Source organism: Barbatula barbatula (assembly GCF_947034865.1).
Source record: "Barbatula barbatula genome assembly, chromosome: 10".
Taxonomy (NCBI): domain Eukaryota; kingdom Metazoa; phylum Chordata; class Actinopteri; order Cypriniformes; family Nemacheilidae; genus Barbatula; species Barbatula barbatula.
Window position 1 is genome coordinate 22,111,726 of NC_136773.1, and position 12,976 is coordinate 22,124,701.

At 38.4% G+C, this 12,976-nt stretch overlaps 3 protein-coding genes across 3 annotated transcripts; 2 read left to right on the forward strand and 1 right to left on the reverse strand.

The window, feature by feature from the left end:
• Positions 1-813: 813 nt before the first annotated feature.
• Positions 814-5,037, forward strand: cers3b (ceramide synthase 3b; the record flags this gene model as incomplete). The annotated part of the gene is made up of 10 exons (XM_079466344.1): positions 814-977; positions 1,252-1,369; positions 1,603-1,721; positions 1,817-1,874; positions 2,401-2,451; positions 2,590-2,682; positions 3,349-3,477; positions 4,425-4,531; positions 4,603-4,756; positions 4,933-5,037. The coding sequence occupies 10 exons, from the start codon at positions 814-816 to the stop codon at positions 5,035-5,037; spliced, it is 1,098 nt and encodes a 365-aa protein (XP_079322470.1).
• A 20-nt stretch (positions 5,038-5,057) lies between these two features.
• Positions 5,058-10,014, reverse strand: caps2 (calcyphosine 2). Its single transcript, XM_079466338.1, has 16 exons — positions 9,818-10,014; positions 9,697-9,737; positions 9,554-9,599; positions 9,376-9,465; positions 8,979-9,167; positions 8,814-8,881; positions 8,638-8,727; positions 8,201-8,275; positions 8,013-8,108; positions 7,761-7,839; positions 7,565-7,680; positions 7,411-7,487; positions 6,572-6,723; positions 6,318-6,437; positions 6,108-6,204; positions 5,058-5,636 (listed from the first exon to the last, which is right to left on the reverse strand). Exons 1-16 carry the CDS (start codon positions 9,863-9,865, stop codon positions 5,476-5,478), a joined length of 1,545 nt encoding a protein of 514 aa, XP_079322464.1. The 5' UTR covers positions 9,866-10,014; the 3' UTR covers positions 5,058-5,475.
• A 519-nt stretch (positions 10,015-10,533) lies between these two features.
• On the forward strand, positions 10,534-12,399 carry glipr1b (GLI pathogenesis-related 1b; the record flags this gene model as incomplete). The annotated part of the gene is made up of 5 exons (XM_079466354.1): positions 10,534-10,707; positions 11,315-11,554; positions 11,718-11,833; positions 12,034-12,119; positions 12,275-12,399. 5 exons carry the CDS (start codon positions 10,534-10,536, stop codon positions 12,397-12,399), a joined length of 741 nt encoding a protein of 246 aa, XP_079322480.1.
• Positions 12,400-12,976: the final 577 nt, after the last annotated feature.

The following is a 12,976-nucleotide window of genomic DNA, read 5'->3' on the forward strand; positions in this document are numbered from 1 at the left end:
TTGTAAATCTGCCTTTGGAGTCTGAAAAGGGGAAAAGAAGGTACGATTGTTTCTCATGTTCTTTCATGTTCTCTGTCAGTCGTTACGCGTCTCTGTGCGTCATGGTAACAATAAACCATTGTTATATGTAATAAGTATTCACAGAGTAACTTGAGCGCTTTATGCCCCAACAGCCGTTTCCAACAGAATCCTGCTTAAATTATATGGGATGGAAAGTCCTTAGTAGCTTCATTAGAAATCATTGTTCTTTTTAGACTTTACTGTAGACTTGGTCAGACTTGGATCTGAATTACTTCATGTAAGTTAAGTCTGGGTCTGGGGTCTCACAAATATTTCTCACACTATCAAACACGTAAGTCACACATAGGCTTTAAAACAAGTTTAGCAAACACTTGGGTTCTGAAGAAATGTATTTCTGTTCCCAATGGAACTGAAAGTTGAAAACATTGACTTACTCAGAATGTTCCAGCAATTATGTTGTTACCTTATCCATTTTTTATTTGATATGACCCTAAAAATAACTTTATAATTACTTATTCAACATAAAAAGTTAATATTAATACGTGGTAGACGATAACACATGATGTAATATGGATAGAATACAATATATAGATATCTGCTGAATTATAGAAAATGGACTCAACGAGTATCTGAATTTTCTATAATAGCTGAAGCAAGGTTGATTTTAAAAGCAGGTTTTACAACGTTTATTTACATTTATACATTTATCCAAAGCGAATGGTAGTTTATGATATTGTTCTTTACCGGTATTCTTAATGGGTAAAATGACATTATTGGATGTTTTCCAGGGCAATGCTTAGTGAGTGGTTTTGGTGGGATCGGCTTTGGTTACCGAAGCCTGTAACGTGGGCGGACCTAGAGGATGGTGAGGGGCGTGTCTATGCTCGTGTGTCCCACTTGTACATTATTATACCTGTAGCAGTACTGCTGCTCGGCTTAAGATCATTATATGAAAGGTACAAGCGTATACACGATTTAATTCACCTTAAAAGTGCAGGTATCATGTAAATATCATGAATATGGCTATAAGCTATTATCCTAATAATAAATAAACATCAAAGTAATATGATGTTAACATCTGATACGTCACTCTTCCATAGCACATCCACATTATTTAAGGTCAATTTGATGATATTTTGTAGTTATATTGAAGTGTAATAACAGTTCTGTGTTCGGAGGTCAACAGCAGGTGGAAACATGACTCACTGTCTTGGCTTGTTCTCATTCACCACTAATCGCTGTGCCACTCGCTCATGCCCTCGGGGTTAAAGACAAAGTTCGCTTGAGAGCGTCACACAACCCAGTCCTGGAAAAATACTACAACACACACTCTAAGCATCCAACACAGGTAACCCCCAACACACACACACATGTAATTAGCATATGAAACATTTATGGATGACAACACCTGCAACATGTGCAAATATGTTCATTACAAATAAGTACATTTTCACTGAAGATGATTCGATCATAAATGTTTTACAGCAAATGTTAAACTATTGAAATCACAAAATCAGACTCTGTCTTTCTTCAAATTGTATTGAGAATACTGCATAAAACCTGTAATATTTATATATTAAGGAAGATATAAAAGGTGTGTGTAAAAAGCTAGGCTGCTCAGAAAGGCAGGTGGAACGCTGGTTCCGCCGAAGAAGGAACCAAGACAGACCCGGCGTCCATAAGAAGTTTAAAGAAGCCAGGTATTGATTTACTGCAAATCGAACCTTACAAGATTGATTCACCTTATTATACATGTTGTCATCATTTTAATAAAGAAACCATCTTGTTTCTGTAGTTGGCGGTTTACATTTTACCTGTTTTCATCGATTGGAGGCGTACTGGCTCTTTATGATGTGAGTGGTTTTGTTCAGACTCCTTCTGAACCTCTAAATGACCTCCACACGGCTGAGTATGTATGTTGAAGTATGTATTAGCACCTATTGTATTATTGCTCCTGTATGGAATATCGCTTATTGCCCCCTGAACTCTTTGTAACTCCCTTTGGATAGAAGCGTCTGCTAAATGACTAAACGTAAAATGTAAACGTGAAGCACATGGAGAGATTCTCAGGAGAGACCTTGAATCAGCATGTTTTTGTGAGACATGCCTGAGGGGTAAATTAGTAACATTTCCCCACCTGTGAACAACTCTTGCTCTAACAGAAATATCTATTAACAAGAACAATAACAGGCACGAACAGGCACACACACACATACTCATTTGCGCCACGATTGCTCATACATAGGGTTATACAGTATATATATTTTTTAAACTCCTGGGCAATGCCAAATTTATTGGAGGGTGGTTCTTTGCTATTGTTGTTATTATTTAGTAAATGAAATAATCATTTATTTATAACTGTGTCATTTGGTGCAATAGAAACCTTGGTTTCATGACCTTCGAGAAGTTTGGGCAGGATTTCCTAAACAAGTAAGTTTTTATTACTATAATTAACTGGAACAACTTTCTTATTGTGCTTTAAGAGCAAGAAAGTGCACATGTAGAGCATTTGCATGAAATTCGTGTTTTATTTTGAATGTGTATCTGTATGCATGTGTGTCTATACAGTCGCTGCTGGATTCTCAGTACTGGTATTACATTATTGAGATGAGTTTTTATGGATCTTTACTATTCAGTGTGGCTGCAGACGTAAAACGCAAGGTAAGAATGAGCTGCTGTACATTACCTGTCTTTACATCAGTTTACATACAGTAATACTTTATCTCGCTTTCACTTGCTGTTATTACACACGGGATTAGATCCACGCTATATCTGCCAGCCCGTTATTAATGTCATTAATGAGTTATCAAGTTACTTTACAAGTAATAACACGTCAATAAAATAGAACAATCTATTTATGCAGGTGTTTAAGTGATAGTTAACCCAAAATGTACATTATGTTCATCAGTTATTCACCCTCAGATTGTTCCAAGCACATATTAATTTCTTTGTTCTGTTGAACACAAAGGAAGATATTTCGAAAAATGTCAGTAACCGAGCAGATCTCGTCCCCCGTTTACTGCCATAGTAGGGGAAATAAATACAATGGGAGACAATGGGGGACGAGATCTGCTCGGTTATGACACTATTACAAATATCTTCCCTTGTGTTTAGCAGAACACATAAATGTATACATGTTTGTGACTAAATGATGACAGCATCTGTGTGAGAAATGTAGAAAATGAAAAAGGCTTTTAAAGGAATTGCATGACTTTTCACTTAGTAAAGTCAATTATTGTTTTGGCTTTATATAACTTGTCATGCCTTTACAGATACTGTAAGTATATCCAGATTTATGAATCTCTCTCTCTCTCTCTCTTTCTCTAGGACTTTAGGGAGCAGCTGGTCCATCACTGGGCAACTTTAACTCTACTGTCCTTCTCCTGGTGTGCCAACTACATCCGCATTGGCACCCTGGTCATGCTCGTGCACGACACATCTGATGTCTTACTTGAGGTGAGGACAGACTATGAAGGAAAGAGGAGCCTATTATCACAAGACATCACAATGTCACAAGCTCAGACACCAAAGTCTATATCAAAAATATGAACTAAGGGGAGTGTTTCTCAAGTCATTTTTAATCTTTAAAGCCATAATTTAATTTACAATATGGGCTCTGCAACTATATTAACCGTTTATATACCAAATAAGATATTTTGACACTGTGCACATTTAACAGAACGTAACTCCATTTAACTCCAGTTTATAAATGATAACTCCAGTTACAAAGCTAACAGTTATAAAGCTGTTAAACAGGTCCCTAACATAGGCTACAACATCACACAAGTGAGATCGTGACTTTTAACAGTACATAAAAGTTTAAAAAATAACCGTGAAAACAATATACGACAAAGCCTTTGCATTAATTTGCATAACTATTACATTATTCTCTCAGTACAAGATTGACTATATTACTGTTTATTTAGAAATATAGGCTTCTCCTCAAATTTCCGTCGACAAACGTACAAAATTGTCCAAAGAACCAAATGTCAAGCACTGATTTGATTCTTGTCTGAAAGTAAAAGCTGCTGTCACTGGCATACTCCTTCAGCAGCTGTGTTTGATTCAACTTTACGCTGCGGAGATCTAAGATTAGAAAGCAATTTAACACGACCACTTCTCGCGGTACTTTGATGTCATAGGCCGATCGGTCTGCGCTGCGTAGCGTTGTTGTATGTAAAAAGAAAAAATTCAAATGACACGGGTTGATGTTGAAAAATGTAAACAACTTAAATGTGAGGTAAAAGTTCCCTGAGCTACAGTATGAAAACGCAATCGCTGGGTAATAATAAATTTATAAATGTCATTTTATTTATTATTTATTGATATCATTATCTTTTTATTCTTCAGGAAGGGTTGAGTTATTTTGTATTGAGTTATAGTTTGTGTCTCTGTCATGTCAGTCTGCCAAGATGTTCAACTACGCCGGATGGGAGACTACCTGCAACAGTATCTTTGTGGTTTTTGCTCTGGTCTTTATGTTAACCAGACTCATCATCTTTCCATTCTGGTAGGTTTGTGACAGAGGTAACTGTGTTGGAGACTTTACAGTATGTTTAATATCGTGTCGGTGTTGTGCAGGCTGATTCACTGTACGTGGGTGTATCCTCTGGACCAGTTCGAACCCTTTTTCGGTTTTTATTTTTTTAACGTAATGCTGGTGGTGCTGCTGGTATTGCACATGTTTTGGGCCTCTCTGATTCTTCGCATGGTCAAAAAGTTCCTCTTCGGATATGTAAGTGCACAACACCCTCAAACTCCATTCATATCTATTTGTTTTTTACATGTACATTCATTGGTTATAAAGATCTGTTTAATCAGCCTAACTAGAAACTTCTTACTATTTCCAGGCATTCAAGAACCTGGGTGCATCAATATAAAATGTCATAAATTCTCTCTCTTTCTCTTTAGCTAAAGGGTGATGAGAGAAGTGACGAGGAAGAGGAGGGCTCTGAGGAAGAGCACACACGCATGCATTCTAACGGATCTGTGACAAGATTATCCAACGGTCATTGACACATTTAGAGACGTTTCATACATACAGACACAAATAAATATTTTAATACCAGCATACATTATGTCCATATTGGACACATGATTCGTCTGTGAATTTTCATTTTTGCATCGCCTTTCATATTAAGGTTTTAATATGTACAAATGTTGTTGAAAATTCTATAAAAACAACAAATATCCCAGACTTCAAGTAAAACTTCGTAACATTCTGCGCACAGAAACATAAATGAATACATTAAGTCAAACAGTCAAAACGGTATTTTAAATAATCTATATACTATTAAATAGTTTTCATATTAAGTTCACTAGCTTCCTATATACAGATGTTACATTGTAGCAGTATGTACAGTACAGTAAATAATAGCATGTTACTTGTATTTAAAATTGTACTTCATCGTTCAAAATCCATAAACTAGACTGGGATATGAAAGTAACACACTTTTAGATACCCCACATAGATCTCAGATTATTGATGTATTCTTCATCATCAGGGATTTCAATACTCAGACCCTCATAATAGTCTTCAAACTCTGCATAGGACACGCTTTTGTTGAGTTCTCCTGCTTGCTTTATGAAGGCCCAGAAGTCAGTGCTTAGATCCGCTATGTTTATAACATAAAAATAAGTCACCTGTGTAGCCCATGCTGTGATATTGCTTTTATGCATGAGACTTACATTGGTAAGCCTTATAATAAGGTTGAATTTGTTCACATTATTAATGAAAGATCATATTTTTTCACAGCGATTATTCATCAAGAAATTGTTAATGTATTAACTCACATAAACATAAATTGCTTAACATATTATAAACTAACATGAAATAGCAATAATCATTAGTATATATATATATATATAAATACTGTAAAATAACAGTTTATTTTTATTTAATAATATGTAATGTTTAAATCCTAACAAATTGAACCGTATTGAAAAGTGTTACTGAAGAATTAAATAAGGTCTAGTTTATTTTTAAAATTACACATAGATACCACATAAGATAAATCATCATTCAATAAATACTATCACATTACCTACTGCATATGAACAAGAAACAAAGTGATCAATTGGCTCACCGTGTGTTGTGTAAAGGTCTTGTTTGCCTCTATAGAATTTTTCAATATCACTCATGGATATGAAGCCAGTTTTATTTGGATCAAGCTTTACATAAACCTAAATAAACAAAGAGCAACATACATTCAAAACAGCAGCAAATTTACAGAATTGAGACTCAAGAGCTCAACGGCACCTTCTGGAGGACAACAGCTGTCAAATGCGTCTCTCACCTTGAAGAACACAGCTTTTCTGATCTCGCTCATCTCCCCGGTAACGGCACGCATCACATCGGCGGGGTGCACCCGCCCCTCAGCACACCGACTTACAATCCTCCACACCGCCTCGAAGTCCTGATACACACACAGAACCCAATAACGTAACCACGTAGCATTCTATTCTATGTTCAACATGACTGGAAACCTGTGGACGCATGGATGGATGAAACAAAAAAATGCAAACTTTCTTTTTATGTTGTTATCTGTACCTGCAGACTGAGACACAGGTGGTCCATGAGTGGTTTCCTGAGAAGCTCTTTTTGTAGAACACTACCCGCTTTTGAATCCAAGTTCTGCAGATGTCTCCCTAGGTGGGTCTGGGTTTGGACCGCACGTCCCCTCACCCTATCACGCACCACATCTGCCAAACATCCACCAATCAGGGCGCTTTATTCCAAGTATAAATTCCATGGTAATCTATTAAAGATCAGTGTACGAATGGCTTTGATTTTCTGTTTAGTTCTTCACACCCTAAACCAGCATATGAGGATGTATTGTAGGCTACAAAAAACCTTAACCTTCATGTCAGGTGTGTTTGTGTATTTTCATGCGTTTGACTGAATGCGTGTTGATCATTCTAGCAAATGATATCTAATAAATCCAGTCTGACCCGTGAGCAAGCCAACAAGGCCCTGTGGCGAAGAACCCAAACTCTAATGATAAATACATGGAGAGAAAAAACCCTCAGAGCAACCAGTCTCAGCCGGGAGGGCCAGGTCTCCTCTGACATGTCACAGCTGCACTCAGTGACCTTGAGCAAATGTTTAAGACAAATAGCTTATTAGTTGTGAGTTAGTTGTGTGTTTCCAGTTGTCAACTCTGTCTTGCACCTCGTAGGGCGACATGTGCTTATTTATTTGATGCTCACTGCCAGAGCTGCACTTTGTCAACACTAAATTTAGCCCACTAAATGGCAATAATTGTAAACTTGCTAAATGATGTCAGACAGCTGCAGGGAGATGAATTTTTACGTCCATCTGTTTTGACTCCAAACTGAAACTGTAAGTGAAACTGGGCCGGTGGGAAAGAAAGTGTGTTATGTATTAACCTTGAATTGCCTTCAGGGTGTTTCTATCATTGATTTCCTCTTCAGAAAGATGAAACAGGCTTTCCCCATACTGGGCTCTGTACAAAGAAAAACTTGCTTACACTCAACTTGCTTACACACCGTGCGTCTGTGTGCGTGCGTGTGTGGTTCATACAGCAGGGCTCTCTTGGCCGTCTCATCCACATCAGTAACTTTGAGAGAGATGCGTGGATGCTGTCTCAGGCTGTGGGGGAGGTGTGGGCCGTCTGTACAGAAGTGGAGCTCTGCACCCTGGGTGATGTAGGCAGAGTGTTAATGAGGTAATATTCTCAATGTGTGTGTGTGTGTGACGGATGATGAGTGTGTTGAACCTGCGAGATGTCCTGCAGGCTGTACGGTCTCCCTCTGTTCTGATACACCCCACGAGCGATAAAGGGCAGAGCGTTCCATCTGAAATTATATTTTCAAATGTATCTTCTCAAACAAAAGAAAAACTAGCAATAATGCATACGCAAGTGACAATTAGTGCACATAGTCAGAAGCAAATGTGTAGTACAATGCAATGCAAGTCGCTTTTAATGTAAATGTTGCATTTGTGTACATGCAAAAAAACACAGACTGACCTGTTTTTACCGAAATTTCTGTACTCGTACACTGTCAGCGTTTGGTCACAGGTGAAGAAGAAACCGATCAGCTCTCGACACGCTTCACGTCCACACCTGTAAACCAAACACATGTGCTACAGATAATAAAGCAAATATGGCTAAATCTCCTTTACAATATGATAAAACTAACCTATAGTTGAGACTACCTTGATAAAATCCTGCCGTTGAAGCGGAGCTTGTTGGACAGGAGGTTCTCTGTCAACGATGTCTGGGTTTTTACTCTAAAGACACAACAAAGAAATCTAAATATCACAAATAACATTAAAGAAAGCATAACGGAAACAAAATAATGCGAATCAGTGAGAAGAGTTTTCAGTGGTAACATTATTAACAAAGGTGACCAATTTCTTTGTTATTTTGTGTGTTTTATCATTTGACAAGCAACAGAAATATTATCATCTTCACATCTTCTCAATAAGCCTCACGATTTGACTAATTATTAATAAGAATGCTAAATTGATAATGTCCCTTTAGCCATCCTCTTGATGTGGGGATTGAACCACTATGACCTTCTTCAAATCCATGAGTATGTGACAGAGGGAGAGAGTTTCATATATGAGTCATGTATGTGGGCGGGTTTTACTTAGTGTGGTGAAGAGTCCTCGTGTAGCGTGGTGGGACGCTCGTGGGACTGACAGACACAGCATTCTGTTCCGGATCGCTAATGACAGCCCTGCGTGAGCATTGAACAACTCTCACCATGTTATTACTCACCAAACATACAGACAGAGAGAGAGAGAGAGAGAGAGAGAGACTGACCTCGACAGCTGGTCCACCATAACCTGCTCTATTACTGCCTGTAGTTTCCTCTCCTCTGTAAGCCCCTCCTACACACAATATATCAGCCAATCACATGTACAATTCTTCTGGAGAAAACACATGATCGGTTGTGTATAAGTCAAGGTTAAAACTAACTGAACTTACTGCATCCCTCATCTTCTTGTTGGGTCGTACAGTGTTGGACGGGTTATAGCTGTGTTGTGCTGTGTTTTCAGAGGTCAAGTCGGCCGGATCCGTGTTTGATTTGGGGGTGTACAGTGGACTTCTCTGTGTCGGGACCCTGCCGCTTAGCTCTAGTGATTCTCCGTGATCCACCAGATTATTTTCTTTGATCTTAGTCACAAAACACAGGAGGAAAACACACAAGACTCTTCATCTTGTAGTGGAGTGTTGAGATTGTGGTCGTGGTGTAGTGTGTGTGGTAGTACATGTTCGAATCACTTACCCCTCGCACCACCTCGTTTTACTTTGATTTCTACTTTCCAACACTAACAAAAACCCAGAAACGAAATCATGCGTATTTTTATAGCTTTATGGGTACCTGATTTGAGTCTGTAGGAGGAGCTGAGCCCCAGCTAAAAGCAGATGCATCTCTTGAAACAGCAGCATCCTTGGGAATGACGGCAAGATACTATCAAACAGGACAATCGGCAGTTTGAAACCTATCTTAGGTTTACATTAAATGTTCATTTTTCTAATTAAGTAAAGAAGTTTCCCACCTCGTCCAATGTATCGTGTAGTGCATCTAACAGCAGCACTGGGACTCTGTTACAAAGTGAATGCAACGTTACAATATGACATTGAAAAAGCCTAAGTTCATATTTTGGTTGCAAGCTTGTCGTTTTTATTTCTCTACACTTACTCTGCTGGCCTCGGCCCGCGACGTGTTGCTTTATTCTCGGGCTTCAGAAAACAATAAACAGACAAATTATTAATAACATCACTGTTCTGATAAATGCCATGGTCAGAAGAAGCGAACTTACCTGGCACGTGCTTTGTTGCATGGCTAAAGTCTTGCTATTTGCGCTCATGATGAATAAAATTGATAAACAATTATTACATTTAACAGGTCTAAAGACGATTTGTACTTCCGCCCCTTTGTTGCTATGGTGAACTCAAACACTGTGCGTCACCGTTGTCATCGCGCAAGGTTTCTGGGTAACGCAGTCAACGATGCTGAACAAATGGGAAATCGCACAAGATTGTGTATAAACGGTACATGAAAAAATATCATCGATATTTAAATACATTATAAAAATATTAGTTTTTTATTAATGTGTGTGGTCAAATTTGAGATGAATAATTCTGGACATGTTTTAAATACTTCAAACCTCTATTTTACATTTCGCCTTAATGTAAATATAGATATGTAATATACATTTATATTTGAATGTACAGATGTGCACTTGGTGTTTTTATTGTTCAGCTAAATATGTCGAAATGATGCATTTATTTAGCTTTTGGCGCACAGTATGCGGGTGCGTGGTAGCTGGAGACACAGAGCCACGCGCATCATATTTTTCGTGACATGGTGGGTGGTTCTGTTAAAGTCCTTTAAAAAGACACCGTGCGGAGATTCACAGAGAACGAGAGTGGGCAAATCCACGGCACCATGACGCACGGGTCAGAGCATCTCCACCAGTGATGCTCCATTGAGTCATTTATCTACAGAAAACCAGTGCTGCTCGAGACATTTGCCATGGACTCTCTGGGCTGTCTTGTCTTACGGATATCGGTTCTTCTGTACGGTACTTGCGGGGTTCTGTCATTCATACCGGGAATATCGGAACCGGAGTTCATCCGCCGGTGTGTCCTGGCGCACAATGCGCACCGCTCGCGCGTCTCTCCACCTGCGGCCGGTTTGCACTCTATGGTGAGACAGGTGCTCTCAGCTGTCTGTTATTCTGCTGCACTCTTTATGCATGGTGTAATGAGGACTAATATGCATTTCTCGGTTGAGTAACCAATAGGCTATGTATGTTGTCATATTTATAAGGTACTTGAAAGCAATCTGTTCTCGATCCGCTTTCATCTTCTGTTTTTATCTTTTCATGGTGTCACATATAAATTCAAGTGTATTTAATCTGGCTTCAAAATATTTGTGCTCTTTAGATACGTATCTATAAATGTAAAAGAGATTCACCATGGTGTGCTACAAAACATGCCTCTTTGTTTTGTCCTCCATATAAACAGACAGTAGCTTACAATATATCATTCCGGTTGTCATGGTAATAGGAAGAGCTTTTGTATGAGGAGTGTGTTTATTGAGCTGCAAGGAATAGTTCCCTATTGTGTCTGTCTCGATCCGTATCGGATTTTTTAAATCGAGCAAAAAGAAGAGTCACTAGACAGAATTGCAATACGAAGGTACACAACTGCACATGTTTTTTTGTTCTCGGGTTCATTCTCAAGTGAAACCGAATTGACATGTTAACACGGATTGAATAGATGAACTATTGCTGATCTGTCGTTTTCCACAGTCATGGGACAATGAATTGGCCAAAGGAGCCAGGGACCGGGCGAGACACTGCAAGGCCTCCCAAACCCCTTCCATGGCACATTTCGGACACCCAATGTTCGGGTGGATGGGGGAGAACATCTGGTTAGGAGTTCCGTTTTCAACCTTCTCAGTGGAGAACGCCATACACAGATGGAATAAAGAGGGGGCTTATTCTCTCAAAACCAACAACTGTTCGAGGTTGTGCGGCCACCAAGGACACGTATGTCTTTATAACTCTACATTTGTATTAGCAAAGTAGTTAAAATGAACGGAAAGTACAGATATTAGCTCAAATGAAATCTAATGTTTTAAGGGCTGAAATTCTCTTACGGTTTGTTTTAACTTCTGCTCATCCGTCTTGTGTGAACTTGGTTTTTTTTCAGTTAATGTGGTCAACGAGTTTCAAGGTGGGCTGTGCTGTTAACGTGTGCACTAAAGGAATTGAAAACTTCTCCACAAACCCGGAATCCACCATTTTTGTCTGCAACTACGGCGACTCGTACGTTAGAATTGCATGTGTATATTCTGTGACATTCAAGATGGGTAACAGGTTTATAGAGCAGATTGCGTGTCAAAGAAATAGAAGAAAAAGATAGATTTCTTAAATATTGCATTGATAGAGTAAAAGCAATATTTAGTTAAGAAGTTGTCCACTTGGTAACATTTCATTAATGATATTCTAATGGTGTTCAAATGCAGGGGACAAGTTCATGGTGTGACTCCATATATACCCGGTGTGGCTTGCAGCGGTTGTGGCTCAGAGATCTGTCGAGACAATGTCTGCAGTAAGAACTTTTACAGTATTGAGATGTTACAATAACACACAAAATATTGGTTAAAATATATAGTATACAGTCTAAACAGTAATATAACAATGCACACTCTCTTAACACTTGCATCACCGGAAACCTTAGATTTGACACAATGTTTCTCTTTGCAGGATATGATTGGTTCCCTGGTTGGGACTATGGCCCCACCTCTTCAGCCCAAAGTGTCTCCAATTGGCTGATGTATGTTGGACTACAAGGAGTTTGTTGGCTGCTTAACTTTTATGCAACACATTAATGTCATTCTGTTAAATTTCATTTCAAACTTCATTTCGTCGAAAACAATAATAAAACGTAAAGACAATTTCTCTATAGCAAATATATATATATATATATATATATATACTGTATATAAACACTGTTTCCTCACTGTGCAGATACATTATTTAAAGACTCTTTCATGTAAGTACATCCATCATGAATAATATAATGATAATAATAATAAAAGTTAATATTTTATATTCTAACTAGCTGTCTTCTCTTTGATTTCTTGTTACAACCTCACAATACTATAAGGTGTGAACTGTGTTGTGTTTCAATCACATCCATATACTCACAAGTAGTCACGACACATCCTTGATGATTTTATAGTCACCATGGAAACGGTTGTACGTATAGCACACTGGGGGCCGTGAGTGAGAACAGCCATGAGTCACTAGTTATGAATTATATTTTGAAGTACTTGTTGATTTTTCTGAGTAACCAATTAAGTGTCCTGTCTTTAAGCATGAGTAATGTCACAGTCAGCGCTTTACTGACTATTAAGATGACTAAAAGGAGAAATCATTTATACAGTTTGTCACACAAAGTCTCAT